At 39.9% G+C, this 24,827-nt stretch overlaps 1 protein-coding gene across 4 annotated transcripts in view; it reads left to right on the top strand.

The window, feature by feature from the left end:
• Nucleotides 1–24,083, top strand: part of usp2a (ubiquitin specific peptidase 2a) — a 38,615-nt gene extending 14,532 nt beyond the window's left edge. Inside the window, exons 3-14 of one of the 4 annotated variants that reach the window (XM_077611330.1) lie at nucleotides 162–975; nucleotides 16,465–16,515; nucleotides 17,592–17,715; nucleotides 17,809–17,920; nucleotides 18,004–18,114; nucleotides 19,903–19,991; nucleotides 20,067–20,170; nucleotides 20,493–20,573; nucleotides 21,571–21,649; nucleotides 21,992–22,096; nucleotides 22,178–22,298; nucleotides 22,886–24,083. In XM_077611330.1, the coding sequence (XP_077467456.1) occupies nucleotides 223–975; nucleotides 16,465–16,515; nucleotides 17,592–17,715; nucleotides 17,809–17,920; nucleotides 18,004–18,114; nucleotides 19,903–19,991; nucleotides 20,067–20,170; nucleotides 20,493–20,573; nucleotides 21,571–21,649; nucleotides 21,992–22,096; nucleotides 22,178–22,298; nucleotides 22,886–22,970 (1,815 nt within the window). In that variant the 5' untranslated portion in view covers nucleotides 162–222 and the 3' untranslated portion in view covers nucleotides 22,971–24,083. Of the gene's footprint in view, nucleotides 1–161; nucleotides 976–6,095; nucleotides 6,631–16,464; nucleotides 16,516–17,591; nucleotides 17,716–17,808; nucleotides 17,921–18,003; nucleotides 18,115–19,902; nucleotides 19,992–20,066; nucleotides 20,171–20,492; nucleotides 20,574–21,570; nucleotides 21,650–21,991; nucleotides 22,097–22,177; nucleotides 22,299–22,885 lie in introns of those variants that run through there. The other 3 variants (XM_077611331.1, XM_077611332.1, XM_077611333.1) reach the window with 3 other exon arrangements.
• Nucleotides 24,084–24,827: the final 744 nt, after the last annotated feature.

Raw genomic sequence — 24,827 nt, 5'->3', positions numbered from 1 at the left:
TACGGGGCTCGAATGAATTGGACTTCTTTTGCCATCAATAGCATTGAAACATGATAATCCAACCCTAATCCAGTCTCTTGTCTTGATGCTTTTTTTACGCCCATGCATGGCAGCGACTGCATTAAATGAACTTGTGCTTTGTCTCTTTGCTGCGGCTGCAGTCAATGCAGTCTTCCGCAGGCCCTCTTTTCCTGTGGCTGAGAACCCAGCAACACCAGCAGCATGTCACACGTCTCGTCCACTGCCAAGCGCTACGCTGGCCCGTCGTACACCAGCCACTACAGCTCCTACAGCTCCCCCTTAACCCCAAGCCTTAGCTCCTACGGCGAGCGGAACAGGTTGTCCTCCTACAAGTCCCCCGCTTCCTCTATCTCCTCCTCAGGTTACACCTCTTCCAGCTACCTGGGCAGTTCCACGGTCCGCAGCCGAAACTACAGCACCTCCCTGGACCCAGACCGGGGACGGCTAATCCCACGGACAGACATCCTCGGAAGTAGCAGCAACCGCCGCAGTGAAAGCCTCAGTCGAACCCCTCTCAAGAGCTATGCAGGTTCTGGACTTAGCGGGGGGTCTGCCTACACATCGTACAGTTCCTACTCTTCCCCCTCAGTCCAATCCAGCTACCTCTCCTCTTCACCGGTGGCCTCCAGAATGTCGTTTAATCGACGAAAATCAGCATCCCAGAGTGACTTAACCAGGGACTTGGCTACTCTGGGCCTCAATGACGCCTCCTCCTCCAACCTCAGCCCGTCACCCTCATCCAGCGCCTCGAGGAGCAATCGCACTCGGACCAGTGAGGTGGCTAACATGTATGGGACTAACTCCTCAGGCCTGCCACGGAGCTCGACCCAGGATGCTCTCACGTGGACCTCCACCAGGGAAGGATTCAGTAACAGCAGCGGCAGATCTCACACTTCTTCGACGTGGGAGCCAACCACGAATGCCGTGTCCATGTCTGCCGCTCGGGATACCACGGTAAGCGCGTCTGTTCTTCGGTACTCGGTCGTTTGGTTGCCGGTCTTTTGGTCGCCGGTCTTTTAGTCGCCGGTCTTTTGGTCGCCGGTCGTTTGGTCGCCCGGAAGTTTATTGATAATTACCATTTAAATTGTTGCTCAAATTCCCTAAATACAAACTGCGAATTATTATTTAGTCATACTTAATGCCCTATTAATTATTAGGCTAAAGAAAAGCTCCACATTTCCCGTACTTTTATTGTTTTTTGTTGGAGAACTTGTTAAGACCCTGACTGACGTCGCTTCTTAAAGGGACAACGCATGTACATACAAACTCATATACACTCACACGTCGGCTCAGTGAAACTGCTCATGGCCATTGTTGGCTTTTATTGATGCGTAGACCGTGTTGTTTTACCTTGTTTTGTCGCCCGTCGTTGGGCGACCAAAAGACCGCGACCAAAAGTCCGGCGACCAAACAACCGCACACACTGTTCTTCCATGTAGTGATTTCAAAAGCATAGCTACATTTGAAGGCAGCAGTTACTCAAACGAGTGTTTCCCAACCTTTTTTAAGTGGCGGCACACTTTTAGCATTGAAAAAATCTCAAGGGACACCACCATCTGAAAATATTTTCATTTAAAACTATGTCGCCTATATTAACAATAGTCATTCTCATCAAAGTTTTATCAGCAGGAATCACATAAACCTCTAAAATTATTCCAAAATCTCATTTTTCACACTGACCTAATGTCAGCAAAAGTTGATGTCTGCGGACCCTGAACAACTTCTGGCAAAAATAAGTAATGTAATGTTTTTAATTGCATAATTTTATGACTTTTCTCCAAATATTACTTAAATCTCCTAATACGTATTTCGCTCCAAAAAATGTTGTGCTGACACAGACTTTACGTCGGCAAAAGTTGATGCCCTAGAACCCAAACAACTTCCCGTTCATCTCACCTCATCTCATTTTCTGAACCGCTTTATCCTCATTAGGGTCGCGGGGGGTGCTGGAGCCTATCCCAGCCGACTCCGGGCCAGAAGCAGGGGACACCCTGAATCGGTGGCCACCCGATCAATTACACACACTTTTTATTTTCTAATAGGCAGAGGCTATTAAAAAGATATAAGAAAACATAGCACAATTATTCAATTCCATTAGTACATATAATCGCCACTAGATGAGAGTGTTGCACTGTGAACATCGTCCTTGCTTCTTCACCATTAATGTCTGTGACGCTTGTCAGACTGCAAACATTATCCTCATTAGGGTCATGGGGGGTGCTGGAGACAATCCCAGCTGACTCCAGGGCAAAAACCGGGGTACACCCTGAATCGGTGGCCAGCCAATCGCAGGGCACAAGGAGACAAACAACCACTCAAGCTCACACCCATACCTAGGGGCAATTTAAAGTGTCCATTCAGCCTACCATGCATGTTTTTGGGATGTGGGAGGAAACACGAGTACCCGGAGGAAACCCACGCAGGCCGGGGGAGAACATGAAAACTCCACACAGGTGGACGTGACCTGAATTTGAACCCAGGACCCCAGAGCTGTGAGGCCGACGCGCTAAACACTCGCTCCACCGGGCCGCCCTGCTAGCACTATACTGGGTTTAATTTATTTTTCCCTTTTACTACACATCAGAAAAATGAAATTCTGCATTTTCAATTGAGTAAACGATATTTTTTCCGCTGGGATGCACTTAAATGAGGATTGTCCCTTATTTTGCCGATGCCACTTCAATAACATCACAATGTTAACAAACCATACAAAGGTTCTTCAACCCCAATTTACCTTATAGTGACTTCTCATTCAATTGTTTGCTGTCACACTGAAAATGTTACAAAAAGTCTTTTTCAGGGGTCATCATCAGGAATGTAATTTCTTAACCTAAATGATATACAGTCATCTGATATTAAGAGTAGGATATTTGTTCTGAAGACATCATTCTGTTCTTCTGTTCTTGAAGATTTACTCAGAAGACTTCATTCTGTCCTGGGAGGCTCCCACACGTTCCTCTGAACTCTCACGCTTGTTTTAACAGCATTCGTCAGTGTTTAATCTTAGTGTTGGAATGTTGATAAAAGGTCCATTGTCAGTACATATTCATCATTTGCTTGTCAAATTCTGCTTACAATTTGTTTTCCTTTTCAAAGATGGCTGGCTTTGCGTTTTTTTTCTCAAACAGAATTAAGTTGGGGTTGGCCCGATGGCCGACTGGTTAGCGCGTCGGCCTCACAGTGTGGGACCTGGGTTCAAATCCAGGTCGGTCTACCTGCTTGGAGTTTGCATGTTCTGCCTGGGCCTGCGTGGGTTTTCTCTGGGTACTACGGTTTTCTCCCACATTCCAAAGACATGCATGGTAGGCTGATTGGACACTCTAAATTGCCCCTAGGTATGAGTGTGGGCTTGAGTGGTTGTTTGTCTCCTTGTGCCCTGCGATTGGCTGACCACCAATTCAGGGTGTCCCCTGCCTCAGGCCCGAAGTCAGGTGGGATAGGCTCCAGCACCCTCCACGACCCTAGTGAGAATGAAGCAGTTCAGAAAATGAATGAATGAAAGAATTAGTAAGTTAGCAAAATGTAAACCTTTAACTCCATTCTGAATGTCTCACTCCTTCAAATTGACAAGACTTTAATTCTGACAAATTTGTTAATTGGTCGCTTCAAAAGAGCAGAATAGACCAATGTATTTTTCTCAGAAAATTACAAGTCACTATTATTGACAAAGTGTTCAGTAATCAGTACTGTTGTTTTCCTCAAATGAAGCTGGACGATACAGTGGGGGCCTTGTTATTGTCAGTTACTTGCTTGTCATATGACTCACAGTATAAATATAACACAAACACAATGTACAAATGAGCGATGTGAACAAGGTATCGTTTCTAAGAAGTAGTCATTTCTTGGGTATATGTCTGACAAGCCCCTATTTGAACACAACAATATAGTTTCAGCTGTCCTAATCCAATATGTTGGTGGAATTCTATCAGAAAATGATATTGAAATGTAGTGTCACCCTTTTTCTAAATCACATTGCCAAGCAATATATTTCTAATTTATGATTTAATACTAGCTTTTCATTCATCTTAATTCTTTTATATCTCAAGTTTTTGGTGTGTGTAGCATGAGATAGTTTCACGCTTAGTGGCAGGTGGTCTATCCTTTTGTGCGCACTACGACTGGCTGGCGACCGGTTTAGGGTGTAGTGGATGGGCTCTAGCGCCCTGTAACTCTGACCAGGAAAAGCAGTGTTGAAAATGAATGAATGAACACTATATACTTTGTATTTCCTCTGTTTTCAACTTTTTCCACTTGGAAGAATGTATATTGGTTAACTGTTTAATTATATTAGGTGTCTGCATGATGCTTGGGGACATTGCGGATGTATCGTGAATTGGTACATTTTGTCTTCGTGGTCTGCATTACTTGCTTGTTTCCAGTCTTGTGTTGTTGTACCTCATTGAGTTGAACCAGAGATCACATGTGACCAACTGGTGAGCACAAGGTAACAAAAGATAGTATAGTCACACCCACTGTGTTGGGGTCGATTGAAGATAGGGTATACATAATAGATGGCCATTTTGGAAACGCAGATTGCCTCTTGACCTTGCGAAAGAGTGCATTCTCTACAGGCTTTTGTAGGTATATATTTTTTTGTGTTGTAAATGCTGAATTGCAGTTTTTCATTTTGGAAGAAGTGGGAGAGATTTAGGTGGAACAGACTGAAATAGCTTGACCATATCCACAACACCCAAAAGGATGACACATTAGCAAGTAAAGAACAATCAAAACATTGTGTACTCCTCCCAACAATACCATTTTCTACATGATAACATTCCATCATTTATCATCACAAGGGTCTCAGGCAGGGGTGCAGGATCATATCACAACTGACATTGGGCGGGTCTACACCCTGAACTACTATAGCCACCCTAAAATCTCATGTTAATTTCATGTGCATGGGTGGCGAACACGCGGCTCCCGGCAAAAATGCTATTTGCTTCTAATCATATTTTGTATATTATGTGGCTCTTTGCCTTGGATTCCGCCTTACAGTTCTGGGGTCCAGGGTTCAACTCCAGGTCAGTCCACCTGTTTGGAGTTTGCATGTTCTCTCTGGGCCTGTGTGGGTTTTCTCTGGGTACTCTGGTTTCCTCCCACACTCCAAAAACATGCATGGTAGGCTGATTGGACACTCTAAATTGGCCTTAGGTGTGAGTGTGAATGGTTGGCCGTATCCTTGTGCCCTGCGATCGGCTGGCCACCGATTCCCCTGTGACCCTAGTGAGGATAAAGCGGCTCAGAAAATGAATGAATGAATGAATTTGGCAGATTGAAATTTTTGATCCTGCTTCTGACGTAACATGTGGCTCTTTGACCCTCACAGTTTCAAATGTTGGCTCTTTGTGTCTAACTTGTTCGCCACGTCTGCACTAATGGGTATTTGGTCATTTGGTCGCTGGTCTTTTGATCGCCGGTTATTGATAATTACCATTTAAATCGTTGCTCAAATTCCCTAAATACAAACTGCGAATTATTATTTTGTCATACTTAATGCCCTATTAATTATTAGGCTAAAGAAAAGCTCCAAATTTCCCGTACTTTTATTGTGTTTTGTTGGAGAACTTGTTAAGACCCTGACTGACGTAGCTTCTTAAAGGGACATCGCATGTACATACAAACTCTTATACACTCACACGTCTGCTCAGTGAAACTGCTCGGGGCCATTGTTGGCTTTTATTGATGCGTAGACCGTGTTGTTTTACCTTGTTTTGTCGCCGGTCTTTTGGTCGCCGGACTTTTGGTCGCCGGTCTTTTGGTCGCCCGTTGTTTAGGTCCGGGCGACCAAAAGACCGCGACCAAAAGTCCGGCGACCAAAAGTCCGGCGACCAAAAGACGGCGACCAAAAGACCGGCGACCAAACGACCGCACACGGCACTAATGTGTGAAAGGAGAGTGCTTCAGTGGCATAGAGGAACATTTAGGTAGCTCATTTCCAACAATGTAACAGGATTAGTGGAGGTTTTTTTCTCAAATTTGTTTGCGTCATGGTGATTAGTGGTGCTTTTAGTGTAGGTGTCTAAACATGACCAATAAAGACCCATGTCCTGCCCTGGTGCTGTTCTTTCATCAGCGCGGAGGAGGATGATCTCTGACGTCAGCTCATTGGCCGAGCGCAGGCGGGTGCTGGTGTGTTGGAGGCAGTCCTTGTTCACTGGATGTTAAAGGGCTGAACCAAACGTGCTGTTAAACGGAATGACATTCATCTTGGAAAAAGATACCAGGCTACACCAATCTATTTAGCTACGGTCCCCTTGTAGCGGCTTTTTGGGGTGGGGGTATTTCAAGGATTACGCGTCTAGTGAAATCTGAAGGTGCTAGCGAGGAGTAGTAGAGGCGATATTTTTGGCGTTTCCCCCCCCTGTTTTAATGAATGACAGCGCGTGTCACGCTCGACACAGCAGCGCCGTAAGCTAGTTTCATTACGCGGACGGCTCCATTCCTCCCCCCAGCATGCCGAGCATGAGGCAGACGTACACGGTGACCGTTCCCGAGGAGCCCCCGGCAGCCGCTTTCCCCTTTTTGAAGCAAGAAATGCGGAGAAAAGGCAGCATGTCAGGCTCGGTTCTGGTCTCGGCTTTCGTGGGGCTCCTCATTAACCAAGCGAAGGTAAGCGTGTGTCAGTCCTTGCTTACTACCAATACGTGGACTACAATGTTGTCTTCCATTGAGTTTGGTAACTCGTTCACTGTCTTTCATAGTGATGGGCATCAAAAATATATTTCAATTGGGAGAGCTGACGTTGAATGATCATGTTTGAATGCCATTGACGGCGATAAACCCTCATTTTATGAGTTAATTGGACGTCTATCCCCATCATTGGGGTTTTCTCGCTGAATCCCAACACCACTGAGTGAACAAGCTGTCACAACTCAGTCCAATTCAGGCTTTTACATTGCTCATAATCCTTAAAGGTCACCCTGTAAAAAAAAATTGGTGCGGTTATGTATTTTCTGCAAAATGGTGTCAGGTTAGTGTTTAAAGGAAGTCATTTGCAGAGGTAAGCCGCTCTTTTAAGCTGCTGTACGCCACTGGGCCAGGAGCGAGCAGTAGGCCCACATTTACAGGTCAATGCTTATATAAGCAAGCTTAATCCTCATCAGAGGCTTTAGCCGCTACTCTACAACTGCTCTTATTATACTCTCTTGTCTGAAGGACTTTGTGCTACTTGCTTTGCATGGGCCATTTAGAAACAAAAACAGAAACATGGATTTCTTCATATGGTGGTGGCATGTCTTATCCTACCAGGTAGAACATCGTATATAGTCAAATTAGTAGGGTGAGTTATTAGTAGGGTGAGTTAGGTAGTGTAGTATAGTAAAATTTGAATGATCAATGGTAGGACTGGTCATTGGTTTTCCATGAATTGCTCGTGTGAGATATTACGAGATAACTGTAATCTTGTTTTAGAACGCCATAGGCAACGGTGCTGATTTTTTTTGTCCTTTGACTTTTACTGTGTGGGAACAAATATGCACTTAAATCGATTGCTGTATATACTCTTGCAATAAATGCAATCAAATGTACCACAAGGTACTATATGAGCAACATTTTTGTCAATGGATAATTCAATTATTTGAATAAATGGTCCATTTTTTAAAGTTCAAAATAACAAAATGATTAAAAGTAGCTTTGAAAGCTTTGCTCCGCTGATCTCAATGTGTAGTAGCATAGATACATAACAGATATACTACAATTAACTGTTAATCTTTTTTATACATTAAACATTTATGAATCAATTAGGAATGTACTTGCCGATTCGGAGAACTCAAGGTTAAAACATGGTTGTTGTTAAGTGTGGAAAACAATTCTGTTCCAAAGCTGCGGCGTTGTTGAGAACACCATGTGCCAGCTTCTGTTACGTAATGTGAAATCATATTAGAGCGGACTCTGGAGCGGGCCTGTGATTTCAGCTTGGTTGGCATGCTTGATGTTTTGTTGTCACTAGCCACCTGCTCCCCCCACCCCGTCAAACGCATTCATGTCCTCCACTCCTCCCTTCCCTTGTCCTCAAACAGTGTGGCAGGGGAACGTGCTCTGTCCTTCCCACGGCGAGTTTTGTGTGCGGGTGTTTGTCAATCTGAGCCATGTGCGTGCACCTACATGAGGGTGTGTACTCTGTTTGTGTCAGTCCATGTGCAGCAAATCTCGTGAAACGCCAACCGTGGTGGCTACACTGCACACATTTCCTATTCTTGAGTTTCAGCAATTCTATTACCGCTATTCGTGTACTGATTATATGATTTTTTTTAAAAATAATGAATACACAGTTTGAGGTCTTGACTCAAACAATTCCAAAAGATCATTCAAAATAAAAGTCAAACACCATCAGTTGCACTGTCAAAACCTGTATGTCGCTTATTGTAACAATACTATAAAATTCATTCTTACCATACATACACTGTTTGAATAAGTATTTATACATCTTACTTACTGTACAATTATAAATAGAACTCAACTAATGTTCTCAAAATGTGACAGGATGGTCTGTCAAAAATCTTAATTTCATTTTAGGTACACAGAACACATTTGAAAACCAGAAAAAGTAGCTTTGCTTGACATGGCATAGAAAAACTATCTGGTCAAAAAAAAAATTCAAATTAAGTTCTCCAAATGTCTGACAATATTCTGTTAAAAAATCCACCAATATGCTTATACATGCTGATTTCACGAGTGGGGTATACTATATGACAGTACAATGTGCAGAAAAAAAAATATTGTAAAAGTATGCAAAGTAGCAACTTTGATATACAGCACCTGCCGCCGTAATAAAAATAGCAAGGAAGTGTAAAACTGTAACGATAAATACATGAAAATGGTATACATGCTACATGCTGTCTTGGAATAAAATATGCACAATGCTGAGAGCACTTGGACTGTCATGGGATTTAACAAGTAATAAAGGAAAACATTGTAATATTTTCAGGAGCATTTAAATACACAGAAGAATAAGAGAAGACAAATGACTCAATGAAATCAACATTACTGAATTATAGTGCAAAAACATGGTCTCCGTTAAGGGCAACCAAACGTTAGCATTCAAGGCGACATACATCGAAAGCCAGCCATTTTCATCCAGTAAAATAATAATTTTCTTACATCTAATACTGTACATGTCTGAGACAGGTGAGCTGAGCTTTAAGTTATATGATCCTGAAACGACAACACATAACGACTGATTTCATCCCTCCAGAGGAAGAAAATGATACTTTCTCTGAAAAGAGTTCTTGTTCATGGTAACGTGGTCTCACTTTTGCCTTGGCAACACACTCTGAGACAAGTGTTACTTGTACACACATGGTGGTGGGGCCTCAACCCGAGCAACATAAGCAGTCTCAGAGGGAAAGAGATATTGTTGATGAATGGTCTGCCAAGAGAGAGGCAGGTCGGAACAGACTGTTCTTTTGCTCACTCTCATGCTGGTTCGCCAGCAAATTTGCAGTTGGTGGTCAGCACTACCAGGTGGACTGAGGAATGTGACTAATCGCTTCTAATGTACTTTACCTGCTGATCAAAATGTGAAAATAGAGCTCAAAAGTGTCACATTTCAGGACTGGTGCCACAAGAATTTTAAATGATATATTGTCATCAATTATTTCAATTGGTACTATTAATTTGAATCTTTATTCGACCGTGGGATGAGTTCTTAGCGCGTCGGCCTCACAGCTCTGGGGTCCTGGGTTCACGTGGGCCGGACCATTTTAGATATAGTATTAAAAAATATATTTAATAAATGGATTAAAAAAACTGGATTAAAAGCCCTGAATATTCAGTTTTTTATAGATCTAAAACAATGTTTATTTTAGCTTTTTTTATGTTTTTAGATTTTACAAAATGATTTTTAAACTAAAAACACAGAAAAAATTGATTAAAAAATTACAATTATTGATTTAAAAGGGGGAAAATCAGGAAATTTAATATACGTCTATCCTCTTCATTTTAATTTGATCCTAAAACAGAAAGTCGGCACTCATGATTTACTTTCCCGGGCCACACAAAATGATGCGGCGGGCCAGATTTGGCCCCCGGGCCGCCACTTTGACACATGTGATTTAGAGTGTTCAACCAGCCTACCATGCATGGTTTTGAGATTTGTGAGGATATTGGAGAATCCGGATGTATATATGTGTTTATACATGTCAAAATCACCCTCTAGCACAGGGGTAGGGAACCTATGGCTCGGGAGCCATATGTGGCTCTTTCCATGGGTGCATATGGCTCTCCACTAACCTGTGAAGTAAAATATGGAAATCACTGGTGATAGAGTTGAGTCCTGAACGCACTAATAGGGCGTCACTGTGGTGTTGACAGTACCTCTACCACCACTTTAATCATAATTTGGTGTTTCATTACTCTTCTGCATGCATGATGTCATTTATAATAATTTATTAGAAACAGTATAATAATGTTGTCAAAAGAATTCAGACTTTTTGTACTTTAAAAGTGGTGAAATGACAAAAAAAATCACACATGTTCATGTATTTTTACTTTTCAATTCTGAGAATGGCTCTCAACAAATAACATTAGAAAATATGATTTTTTTTATGGCTCTCTCTGTCAAAAAGGTTCCCGACCCCTGCTCTAGCAGATCTCAATCTTTAAATTAAGTCAGTTCAATGGTTGGGTAGATTATCTGATTCTACTCACATGATTGAGTACTTGCCAAGGGTCATTTGATATTTGCCTTATTTCCGCTTTAAGAACAAGGAGTTCAACCTGATTCCAGGGATGGCTCTTGTTCTGTACTCCATGCTTTTAGACTAAAAGAAGCAGTGTTTCTCAAGTAGTTCAGCAGCAGCCTAGGGCATTTTATGATCTTTATGAATGAAACATTCATTCTAGTTTTCCCTTTGGGCCAACGCTTTAGTTTACAGTATGCATAATGTACATCTACTTGCTCACATGAAGCATCTGGAATGTAAGTGTTTGATCCATCTTATCACTTTGTACGCATTTCTGCTTTCAACAAGCAAGAAAGTTTGGCAGAATATACAACATAAAGCACTTTACAATGTATACATAAATGGCATGGTGCATACAAATTAAATAATAATCTAATGCAATCACTAATAGTGAGCTACAGGATAACATTTCTGTTTTGTTCAGGATGATACATACTAATAGGAGCTGTTTTTTTAAGCTCATTTCTTGTTCGCAATCATGAAGGAAAATTTGTTTTCTACTGTGTCTACCATTGCTAATTTCCATCTGTTTGTTCAAACAGTGATGTCTTTAACCTTTGATGATATTGATGGGGCATTCATACGGAGCTCTCATACTGCAGACGTGTCAGATATCTTGATTTTTTTTTCAGATTTTGAAAAAAAAAAAGGATTTTACACACTGCATTAAAAACTACGTCGCATAGGGGTGAAGACATTGGAATTGACTTGCAGTGTGAACATAGCATCTCAAGTTAATTACAAAGGTGTGGTTGCATCAGAGGCATAATTGGATTGGATTGGATAACTATTCATCCCGTATTCGGGAAATTTCGTTGTCACAGCAGCAAGAGGGTGAGGATGCAGAAATAGGAAAGGCATTTTAGACATAAATTGATAGGTAATAAGTAAGTTAGTAAATAAATACATGAATAAATATATAAATAAATAAGCGTGTTGCTGACATATATATACTTATACACACATGTATAACTTAGTCTTAGAATTCAGTTAGGTGGGTGTTAAATGTATTAAATTGAAACTTGTGCTGTATCACAGGAAATTGTGTTTGAGAGATGTTTTGGTATGTTAGGAGTTATTTTTTTATTATGAGATTGCCTGCAAAATTTACCCCAGATGTGGCATTGAATTCTGTTCATACTTGTCTTCTAAAATGTCACAAATTTTATTTGATTAACCCTGTAACGTCTCTTTGTATATGGTTTGTCCGAAAAGGGCGATCTAGGTGTGCCCTCTACTTTCAGAGTTGTTCAATTGGGATACTGTAAGGTTGAGAGTTTATTAGAGATGTTGTTTAATTTATGCTGTGTTTTATTTATTTTTTAACTATTAGTTGCGCTTAAAAGTACTTTTTTTTTGTATTTATGTACAATATGCCTTAAAAAACCAGTGCGCCTTATTTTGGTTGTGCCTTCACTGGAAAAAAATGGATTTAGGTTAGGTAAGAACTTTATTTCATCCCGTATTCGGGAAATTTCTTGGTTGCAGTAGCAAGACTAATTTCAGCAATTAGTCATTGTTTTGTACAAACAAGTAATTTTATGGCTCTAAAAGCTAATGAAAATACAATAAAAGATGGCGTTAAGAAGAAGAGTTAGTACAATTGGTCAGCGTACTACAATATACCAAGTTTAGCGCGCGCACACCCCTAAACTCCACCGCATTCACCATTTATAAACTTGTATTAACCAACCAAATACTCATGGAAACAGTAGATATTGATCGCGTGACTTGCCACATTATGTTCAAATATATATTACCGTATTTTCACGACTATAAGGCGCACTAAAAAGACATCAACACATCTTTACGAAAGGTGGCAGGCAGCGCCGGGCTAGTTACGCTAGCTACTATTTGCGAATGGATTGTGGCTGCCTGGACGAACGTATAAAACTCAGCGTTTTCGATGACTTATTTGGACAATTGTTCAATTCGGACACAGAAAATGAGGACTTTGATGGATTTGTGGGTGATGATGACGTGAGTACATTGTAAAATGGCTAAATAAAGTACAACCGAACTCAGTTTTGCTTCCGTTGCCTTTTTTAAAACGTGTTTTTAGCGTGTGTCCGTATGTTTAAGCTGGTGTATGTTTTGCCGTGCCCGGTTGCGTCTTTAAAAGCGGTGCATCCTGTGTGTGTGTCAAATACAGAAATCGCACTTGTTACTGACACTGCGCCTTTAAATGCGATGCACCATATAGTCATGAATAACGGTATATTTGCATGATGGTAAAGTAATTCGGTGTTTTTGTATTTTAGCTGATCAAATAGCTCACTACCACAGCCAAAGTGCATGTGTACAACTAAAATCCACACACCATTGATACTTTAAACTGCTTACATATGAGAAGTACGGCAGCATTTGCATAACGGAATTAGCTGTCATTATGGTCATGCTTCTGGCTGGGATCAGAGCGCCAGCCAGCAATTCACATTCATGTTCAAATCCTTTCTGACATGGGGCTTAGGAAATGGATAGAAGTGTAATTACATTTTGTTTGGTGTCACAGTGCGTCACATAAATTGACAGGCATTTTATATTAATAATGTTAGTGAAAACTGCAGCAATTTTTCACCTTGAACAATACTGACAGTCACATCGTATGCAACTGAGTAAATCTTACCAAAAATAGTAACATAAAATAAACATCCTCGATGGTGTGCGTCAAAGTATTGTAAGAGATATATGGTACTCAAAAAACCTGAATATTTTGACCATGAAGTCCTGGTTTAAGCCAATAAGACTTCAAGTTGTTTGATTGATGACCTGTAAATCACAAAATGAGTCACACACACTCACGCAACTCTCAGCCCTCTCACTGTAATGTCCTCTACTGCCGCATCCTTAAAAAAAAAGATAAGAATAGCGTTGCTACAGAAACAGAGCTGGGAAGTTGTTTTCATCGCTGTGACGTCAGTCAGGCTTAGGACCAGCCAATAGCAAGCCGACTAATAGAGGCAGAATCCGGCAATGGCTCACTCAACACAGCGCGGCATACTGCGTGTGTGTACACGTGTTAATAGAGCACTGTGTTTTATCATGATGGCGCTCTGTTGTCACAAATGTTTGAGGAAAATGTCTGTCTTGACAATGGGATTCTAAGGTGATTCGTGTACTCCTACTAAGAAAGTGATGTACAAGGATATGTTGCTGAGTTATATACAAGCTTTGCCTCTTAAATCGAGATACATTCCTAATCCACCACCTGACAATGTGTTAGTTCTTATAGCCATTCAATTATATAACCATTCGGATTATGTAATGGAATATTAACAGCAGTATGTGACAAGTTTTTTCAATTTGGACCTTTTTTTCAATCTGTCAACACCGTTAAGTCGCGGTATCAGATGCTATGTTAATTTCACACAAATGAACCTGAATTTGGATTAGACTGACAATGTGCAGGAGTTGGGTTGAATGTCAATTCTACAACACCAATCAAGTCATCCATTTCATATCCTCCTGACTGCCAGTAGTTCAAATTTGTCCTCTGTAGAGCAGTGTTTCCCAACCTTTTTTTTAGCTGCGGCACCCTTTTTGCATTGAAAAAATCTCAAGGCACACCACTCGCTGAAAATCTTCTAATTTAAAACTATGTCGCCTGTATTAACATTATAAAGTCGTTCTCATCAAAGTTTTATTCTTAAATAATGAATGCAATGTTTTTAACCTTGTTTTAATTTTTAGACTTTCTCCCAACATTACGCAAAAAGTAATGTGCTCACAGAGACTTAACGTCAGCATAAATTGATGCCCCTGAAACCAAACAATTTCTAGGTCATGTACCATAAAAACAGGAAGTTGACTTAAATCATGTAATATTACAACTTTATTTCCTCCCAATATTACTTCAACATTACGAGAAGAGCCGTTTTGTGCTCACACAGAGTTAACGTCGACAAAAGTTCCGGTTTACTTTACATAAAAATAAGCAACAAAATGACTTTAATCTCATAATATTATGATTTGAATCTTGTTATAGTACAATCTATGATTTCATATTTCAATTTTAACCTCGTAATAGTTCGGTTTTTAATCTCTTAATATTTAGATTTATCTCTTGGATTATTACGATGTATGACTTCTTGTAATTTCCCGCGACACACCTGACACGCTCGTAACATAACAAACAAATTTAAATGAACTTGGATTACGATGCAGACACACTCAAAAATAAATTTAATCTAACCTTGCACTAAACTTAGTTCTAATTTTGTTTTAAATTTTTATACCTTTCTTCTCCTGGGTTATTTGCCCCGGGGAAAAAACACTGAAAAAAGCAATGCTCCAGTTGCGACCAGAAAGACAGTGCCCATGATGTTCTTATGAGCAGCCTCTCGTGTCCGCTGTATGCTCGTATATCAAAATTTGTCTCGTATCTCAAGATAAATATTTGCTCAAAACTTTACTCGTATCTCAAATTGCTCGTATGTCAGGGCACTCGCATGTCGAGGTATTACTGTACTTCACATAGATTGGGGAATTTCAAAATAAATGTGATTGGACAACTTTTTTTTTTCCTGGTAGTCAGGAAGATATATTACTCATCAGTCACCTGGAGCTGCAGACTAGCTCTGCAGACTTTTGAGTGAAAGGCAGATTACACCTTTAAATGGTGGCCTGTCATTCACAGGGAACATTGATACTACACCATTATTCAAATACATGGGCGTAAAACACATTGTTATTCTTTTCCTCAGAGTGGGATCACGACTTAGAACCTTCTTAGTTGCCTCATACTATTACATGCACAACAAATAAATGTAAACTGGTTTTGAAATGAGGAGCTAGTAAAAGGAGGACTGACTAATAAAAATGCATGCAATATATCAATGTTGGAAAAGTATTGAAAAAGAGATAAAAAGGCATAGGACTTTGGTTTTAAATTACATTTTAAAATGTGTGTTAGGAGTAGCCTGCTATTGTTTTTCCCTTTGGCTTTACCCTACACTTGTTTGTCCCTCCTGCCTTGCCATTGTGCTCGCTCAGCTCCGTGTGATGCAAAATTAGTCCCTGTTGTGTCTATTTAAACCCCACTGATTATAATGTCATTGTCGGATCGTCTGCCTAAATTCCCTTGTCATGTACCCACGTTACCTCGTGTTTCCCTAGTCCGGTTTGGGTTTGAGTTTCGTTTCCTAAGTCTTTATTATTTTGTAAGATCCCGCCTAATTTATTAAAGTTTTGGCTATGAGCACTATTTCTCTCGTCCTCACCTGTTTCCCCGCGATTGGGTCCCAATTCCTCGTACCTCGCCTCGACGTCCCCCCCGTGGACGTAACAATGTGTAGCATTTCATGGGATTGAGAAAAGTTCTGACATTATAGGAATTGCTTATTGTTTGCAACATACATTAAAATGGCCCCCATATGTAATAATAGATAATACATTATATTTTCAGTGTTATTAAAATGTCTTCGTTTTCAATTGATTAAACCTGTAGGAACGCTGGTTTTGGTATTCGAAGACGAAACTTGAAGTCAATATGGACATTTAGAAATGATCATTTGGAATGTGGGAGGAAACCAGAGTACCCAGAAGAAACCCACGTAGGCACAGGGAGAACATGCAAACTCCACACAGATGGACCCAGAACCCCAGAGCTGTGTACTTTAGAAAATAGTTTACTTATTTGTTGCAGAAAAATGCCTTTTGTATGTCAGGACTTAATTATATTATTACAGCTTACTAAAACATATTTATAGTGTTTTTGAACTTTTCATCAGGGTTTCATCGAAATAATGTGTCTGTCTTCCAGAACTCAAAAAGTGCCCAGGGACTGGTGGGGCTGAAAAACCTAGGAAACACTGTGAGTACAACACGTAACGCCATTAAGACTTGCAAATATTGGGTTTTTTTCTACCGATTTTTTGACATCTGTCCATGCCAGAGTATAACAAGTTAGTCTTGGAGTTTGCTATTCAACAGGCTTCATTGGGGTTCTTAAAGTGGAAGCCAAGTTTTTATTTATTTATTTTTAAAATAATCTTACATACATACTGGCACGTACAATATGACATATTATGGCATCACAGCATGGCCAATTACAGGACCTACCATTTGCAGAGTGATTTAACTTGCAAACGGGATTGCATTTAACTTTAGAAGAATATATAGATAACACACTTCAACCAGGGCACACTCCCATTTCGGCCTAAATTGTGCATTTAATTGTCACAAATATTGGAAAGTCCCCCTTTAAAATAAATAGTTGCGTGTTTCACCTTGTAGTACTTCATAATCTCAGTAGAGAAGTGTGAACTCTGGACTATGGATCTCTCTTTCCTTTTTACTCACCTGATCCTGCCAAAGTGTGTTTGTACATGTGACTACAGCAAAATTGTGCTGTATAACACAACTGCATTTCCCTGATAAACCTTTTGATCACATGAGTAAATCTTATCTCGTTGTGTTATGTCGCAAAGACAATAAATAAGAACTAAAATGATAATGGAATGCAGTTCTCTGCGACTACTGATTTATTGAATGTATCTATTTACACAACCGCAGTTTATCACGTATTTAATGACACAATGTTTTTCATTCAGAGTGCATTCTGGTAGGTGTTTTACTATCTGACCGTTCTGCCAGAAAAACTTTGTTGATACACAAGGTCCATTTAGAAAAAATAATAATAATAAAAAATAAAAAAAGAATACTTTTTTTTAAAACCATGCCATGTTGGATAAAAATATATTGCAAAGAATGCCATATATTATTGACCCATTTTTCACCACATTCTGGTTTTGTGGTAATCTGAAGCTGGAGTTACTCTTTTTTTAAAAAATATTCATCAAAAACATTTCCTGATAGCACACTCAGTAGTTTCCAGTAGCATAGCAACAAATATAGGGAATTCAACAGTTTGTTTTGCTTTCTTTTCAGTGTTTCATGAATAGTATCCTGCAGTGTCTCAGCAACACACACAGCCTGCGAGACTACTGCCTGCACAACTCGCACCGAAGAGACCTTAACAACAACAGTCGCACTAACACAGCTCTCATGGAAGGTGAAAGATTGTCTGAGCATAAATTCCCACACGTGACCTCTCTTTTTGTCATTTGCAATGGCTTTCTGACTGATTTTTTGCTCTGGTTGGTAGAATTTGCCAAGCTGATCCAAACCATGTGGTCGTCAACCAGCAGCGAAGCTGTAAGCCCGTCAGAATTCAAAACTCAGATCCAGAGATACGCGCCCAGATTTGTGGGATACAAGTAAGCCTGGTTGCACCTTTTTGATGATTGGCTAATTGATTTGAAATGAAAAGCAAGTGAAGACAAGAGAATGTCTTCTCCAGCCAACAGGATGCTCAAGAGTTCCTGCGTTTCCTCTTGGATGGCCTGCACAATGAAGTCAACAGAGTAACAATCAGGCCAAGAGGCACCGTCGAAGATTTTGATCACCTACCGTAAGTATCCTGAATTATGTACATTGGTTTTCTCGTTTTTGTTCTTCATTTAAACATGAAAATTCAATCTTTGTGAATAATTTGAAAATAATGTATAAATATTAGTCATTGCAGTAGGGTGGACAATTTAGTGTATTTTTCGGAGTATAACTCTCACGAGTCAAAGAATGCACAATTAAAGAGAAAAATTATACAGTAATCCCTCGAATAACACAGGTCAATGTAGACCAGACATGGCCGCGATAATTGAAAAATGGCAAAGTAGGGTCACCCCTATTATAACTTTTGTTTTCTTCAGTGCTGAGTCCTAGTAGCAAAATTGGCTTCCGCTTACGAGTTTCAGCGTGGATTTTCACGTTTTTATGAACTTTTTTTTTAAATAATGAATAGCAGAAAAAAATGTGAATTTGCGAAATTTGAAGATGCGATAATCGAGGGAGTACTGTATATACGTTCCACTGGAGTATACGTTATGCAACATTATATGTTAAACTTTAACATATAATTTACTTTAACAGTTAAAGTAATAGGAAAGTAGGGAACAACAGTCATAAGAATCTGATAATGTAGCATATTAACAATGGTTTGGATAACTATAGCCTAAAAAACACAGCATAAGTTGTTGGCAGTCAGAGTGAAAAAAATAAAAGACCTATAAGTGGGCCAAGACAACCTAATGGCCTATGCAATAGTTATGCGTTGTTGATGGTCAGCAGGGCCAATGGCAAAGAGTGGCAGCCTCGCTTTTGGCAGGTTGCCCCAGGGCAGCTGTGGATACTATAGTAGCTTACCATCTAGTGTGGATTCTTGGAGTAATGCAATCTAATGCGTCTATAAGTGTCCTAAAAAAAGTGCTCAATGAATCCAATGGTAAATTCATTCTCTGGATCAGCAGTAATTGCGATATAAACAGCTAGATTGTACTCACAAAAAAAGCTAACATTAGTAGGGATTTGCAAAACTGTTTATTTGATGATGCCAAATATTATCAATATTAAATATAGCATGATCAGTCGAAGGTGTGTGTGTGTGTGTATATATATACATCATTTTTTAAAAAAAAAGCTATTGTACTTTTAGATGAGTTTATTAACCATTTGATCATTTAGTACCTTTTATTGATGAATAGGTAGCAGAAACCCCGAAAAGCAAGGACTTTTTTCCCCAAGAAGCCAAAACATACTCCAATTCTGAAATGACCCTCTAGTATGGGCTTTTACTTCAGTCTCAAATTGAATGGGGAGTCACAAACCACAATTTAACAACTTTAAAATAAGATGTATTTAATAAATAGGTTCATTGATTAAATGTGTTTTTGTGAATTGTAAAAAATGATGACATATATATCGAGCAGTCGACATTTAAGAGAAGGGCAGGTTCCTGACCTACATTAACACCCACATCAGATTAATGCCCCAATTCTTTTTGGATATTATTATACGTTATCTAACGACTTGTTTAAGGGTCAGTGTTAATCCCTGCAAATTCCCTTTCGCTGTCTTCAAAACTACTTTTAAGTGCCCCTCTTTTCATTCAGTCTGTATAAATGTCATCGTCCAAAGGTGTAAGCGGTTGGCGATAGCCACGGAGTTCCACTTTGAAAAACCCTTTCTCTTCTCTCCATATAAGATTAACCCGAGGTTGTTCATCGATTAAACAACAACATTTAAAGTAGAGTGTAATTTTATAAAAACATCAATGCTGTGGTTCACTGAGGCTCGAACTTCTTGTGCTGAATTAAAGTAGCTAAATTGTTAGACTTGATAACATTATTATGTATTCCAACAGATCCATTGCATTCTCTATTTCCAGGGATGAAGAGAAAGGGAAGAAGATGTGGAATAAATACCTGGAGAGGGAAGACAGTAAAATTGTTGGTTAGTGCAACTAAACAGTTTTCTTTAAGTCTCTGTACTGATGAGGCTGACATGTCTTAATCTTTTGTGTTTCAGACGTGTTTGTTGGGCAGCTCAAGAGTTCTCTGACCTGCAGCCACTGTGGTTTCTGCTCGACTGTCTTTGACCCTTTCTGGGATCTCTCGCTGCCTATTGCCAAGGTTTGGACACTCAATACTAAAACACGCATGCTTTTTAAAAAAATCTTGTGTCTTACCTTACTCCTCCATAAACACGCACACTATTGTCATTAATTGGCAAATTAAAACGCTCCCAGTTTCTGCTAGCATTCTGATGAATTTTACCACTCGATCCCAAAGCTCCAGGCTGAAGTTAATTTGTTGACCAGTACAGAGAGAGATAATTTCAAAATAATAAATAAGATTTAAAAACATGTGTTTTCCCTTCTGGATTGGGATTGTGTAAGTACATGCGTTGTCTGTCCGTGCACGTGAATGTGAATGTTTCAATGTTTGTGTTCAGAAGGGCTACGGTGAGGTGAGCCTCATGGACTGCATGCGGCTCTTCACCAAAGAAGATGTGCTCGATGGCGATGAGAAGCCAGTAAGTTTTCGTGCACAACGTCCTCACCGCTAGTGAGCAGGGCTTTCACGAACGGCAATACAGTGATACCTCGAGATACAAGCTTAATTCGTTCCGGTACCGAGCTCGTATGTCGATTTACTCGTAACTCAAATGAGCGTTTCCCATAGGAATGAACTAAAAACAAATAAATTTGTTCCAACCATCTGAAAAAAACACCAAAAACAGGATATTGGATTGGAAAAACATTTTTATTTGTTCTAATTTGCCATCTATTAACAAAGTAACAAATAACTAGTGGTTTAATAGTACTGAAATGTGTTTAATAGTACTAAAATTAGACGGATTTCGTGGAGGGGAGAGAGAGAGGGACAGAGGGTGGCGGGACTTTTTGCACGGCATCGCGCTCGTAACATAACATAAACAAATTTAAATGAACTTGGATTACGATGCAGACACACTCAAAAGTAAATTTAATCTAACCTTACACTAAACTTAATTCTAATTTTCTTTTAAATTTTTATACATTTCTTCTCCCGGGTTGGCTCTATTTGCCCCGCCTCCACCCTGACTTTCAGGCGCAACCTATCGGGGGTTGTTTGCTTTTGTCTTCCCTTCAAAATATTCTGAAAATGATGCACACAAATGTCCTCACAATAGGATAACGCACGACTACTTGCCGACGAGATGTAGTATATACTCCTCTCGTATTAGCGATCGCTCCGCCATTCACACTGACTAACGAGGAAAAAAAACACTGAAAAAATGCAACGCTCCGCCCAGTGCTCGTAGAGACATTACACGAGAGAGTTGCGACCAGAAAGACAGTGCCCATGATGTTCTTATGAGATGCCTCTCGCGTCTGCTGTATGCTCGTATATCAAAATTTGTCTCGTATCTCAAGAAAAATATTTGCCCGAAATTTTACTCGTATCTCAATTTGCTCATATGTCGGGGCACTCGTATGTCGAGGTGTCACTGTATTCAATCGCACTGTTTGGTTGTCTCGTCTCCACAGACATGCTACAAGTGCAAAGCAAGAAGGAGATGCACCAAGAAGTTCACTGTACAGAAGTTCCCCAAGATTTTAGTTCTACGTATCCTTTCTGCTTTTGAAAATGTGTCATCTTTGTCATTTATTCTGTGGTCCAAGAAGCTGGTAAAGCGCCTGAGGATGGAGATGCCCAGAAGAGTGCGCAACGAGCAAAAGATGTCATACAGATGTACTCCTAAAGGCAGGCACGGGCTTGATTTTTTTTGCCCATCACCGGTTTGTAGTAACTAACCATGGAAATTTGACCGTTCCTGGGTTACCAGCTCGTGATTCGCTTCTAATGTATCGCCTCAGTGTTTCCACAGCTTGTCAATCCAAAGATGGCTCATGTTTTGTGTGGGTGTTGTTAATGTGAAAATTTGCACCTTAACCCTTTGCTGTGCAGACCTCAAACGCTTCTCGGAAGCAAGAAGAACCAGCAAACTGTCAACATTTGTCAATTTCCCTATGAAGGATCTAGACCTCCGAGAATTCGCCTCTGAAAACAGCAGTAAGTTTGTAAAAAAATAGTTCAAGGTTCATAATCCTGTTAAATTATATTTTGCTCTTTTTCCCCCCTATTGTCTTTTAGTAAATGCAGTGTACAACCTGTATGCAGTGTCCAACCACTCAGGCACCACAATGGGGGGTCACTACACAGCCTACTGTCGCAACCCTTCATCAGGAGAATGGTACACCTTCAATGACTCCAGGTATGTTGAAACCGTGCTCTTAGACCACGCAAAAAGTTTTACATTTTGTATTAACAATGAAAATAGTCGCCTATATATGAGGAAACAAACGGATGGGAATGTCATTTCAGATCTCATCGGCAGTTGCTGCCATCTTGTGTCCAATTTTTAGCATGACATTTTAAAATGTGGAATATTTTTCCAATCATTTATCGTTTTTTTAATGGATTGGACATATTTTGCTGTGAATGTCAGCCAAATATTTATACATACATATTTTAGACATTTAGGGCTGTCAAGTGCATCCAATAAATGAGTTCCTTGTGAGGTTTGAAAAAAATACAGGATTGGACATCTGTTGCTGTCAATGTCAGCCAAAGATTTAAGATATGTGTGGTCACAATATACATAGATATTTTGAACATTTGGAACTGTCAAATACAGCCAATGACATAAATGAGTGCCTAGTGATGTTTGGAAAAAAAATTCTACTTTCTGCATGAAAAGGTTAAGTGCAGTTGAAAAAAGGGATTTTTTTCCAGCCATTTATTCACAGTAACCTTTATGTCTCTACGCTATGTGAACCGCTAACTTTTGTCCCTCTCCAGAGTAACGCCAATGTCCTCCAGCCAAGTACGAAGCAGCGACGGCTACGTCTTGTTCTACGAACTGGCTTCTTCCTCGCGCATGTGAAGCCTGGCGAACAACGACGAGCCGCGGCGGCATTCTCTCGATAAACGGTCGGATGGAAAACGAGGGTGACCGGCCTCCACTGAGGCGGAAGCTGCATCTCCACCGATGGCGGGATAAAAAGGGCGCGAGAACGCCATCCATCACCAGCCCTGCTTTCGCCCGACTCGTTTGTACTCTCTCACCGACGTTTTCATCCAGGGTAGAGGTGTGTGCGTGTGTGTGTGTGTGTGTGTGCGTGTGAGTGTCTACTGTGCACGTGGGTTTGTGTATGTGTTAGACGGACACAGGGCAATAATCCCACCCACCCGAGGACCCTTACACCTCCATCTCCCCAAGTCTCTCTATGCACCACAAGCTCGACTCCTGACTACGCCTTCACTTTTTCTTGATTGCCTCAAATGACGTAAAGGTGTTTGACACCTTTCTGCGCTTGAGTATTTTTTTTTGTTATTTGAGGTTGGAAAATGAAAACTCCTTAGCACATCGCTATGACAGCTATTTTGGACTTCAGATAAGCCGTCCTCATTGCGTGACCGGAACAAGACTCGTCATGACGTTTGCAGTCCACTGGCCACTTCCGCTGCACTGAAACTCAACTTTATGAGCATCATTTTCATTTATTTTTTTCTCCATCGCCGCGAGGTCAGTGGCACTGTGAACGCCGTACGTCTAGGTGAACTGGGTGAGGTTTTTATGTGGTTGCTTCCGATATTTACAAAATGTTGTGAATGAGTGAGTGACTTGACATATGATGTGGCGTCATTAATATTGATTAAAGTAAAGCTTAAGTCCTCATCAGTCCTTGAGGTCTTCCACTCCTGTTTCATGCCATTGAACAACAAGGAAAGAATGTTTTAAAGAAGAAAAAAATAAACCTGTATATTTTTATATCCTGATGCAATATAGAGAATGTACAATTCAATGGTGCTGAAGATGACCCATAACTGTTTTCATTTGGTTTATTTACTAGGTTCTAAAAAAGAAAGGAGGGGAAAAAGTGTTTATGGATAAAGAATATTGTATTGTGTCACTTTTCAAAAGTGGCTGTTTAAAATGAGTAAATATGGTACAGTATATGAATATATATATATGAATAAAATTCAATAAATACATTGTTTTCACCTTTTTATTTATCTTGGCAACATGGCTGTGCCACAAATGAAAAGGAACAACCCTGAATTAACGGCATATAACTTGATTATTATTCAGATTGTCCTGTATGCCTCTGAAATTAGAATTTTTTCTGCAGTAAACATGGGGATGATGGGTGATAAAACTGGATTTTTTTTTATTTGAAAGCTAGTATTAAAGAATCAACAATGCAAATAAACTAGAAAATGGTTAAACATTTTGTTTTTTAATACACTAGAAAAACAAGTGTGTGAGAAGTGAGAATAATCTTTGTACTCAGCAGTCAGGATTTTTAATTGTGTTCTGGAAAATATTGTTTTGCCTCCTCTCAATTTGTTTGAAGAAAATGGAATACTTTAAATGTGTTGAAAGAGCACTATAATTATAAATAACCAACATTTAAGGCCGATTTTGCAAATGCACCACGGGTAGCTGTATCTTATCACAATTAAACTTTATTGGATTTTTTTAAATCACTGCATAACACTACTGTGTTATTGTTTTTTAAATCTCTGCAATATTGTTTTTTAAATCTCTGCAAAATTGTTTTTTAAATCTCTGCAATAACAGTAATTGTTGTTTGTATGCAGACGTCAACAAAAAAAAGGTTTTAAAAAAAATACACGGAAGTACGTACAGATTAAGGATTTATGCCATAGACATCCCTATTGTAGACTCGCCTAGACTATTGACGTAATATTGCAAGTGGAAAAAGAATCGTTGGTG

Source organism: Stigmatopora argus, chromosome 10 (genome assembly GCF_051989625.1).
Source record: "Stigmatopora argus isolate UIUO_Sarg chromosome 10, RoL_Sarg_1.0, whole genome shotgun sequence".
NCBI lineage: Eukaryota > Metazoa > Chordata > Actinopteri > Syngnathiformes > Syngnathidae > Stigmatopora > Stigmatopora argus.
The sequence above is the reverse complement of the archived record's forward strand: the minus strand, read 5'-3'. Positions and strand labels throughout refer to the sequence as shown.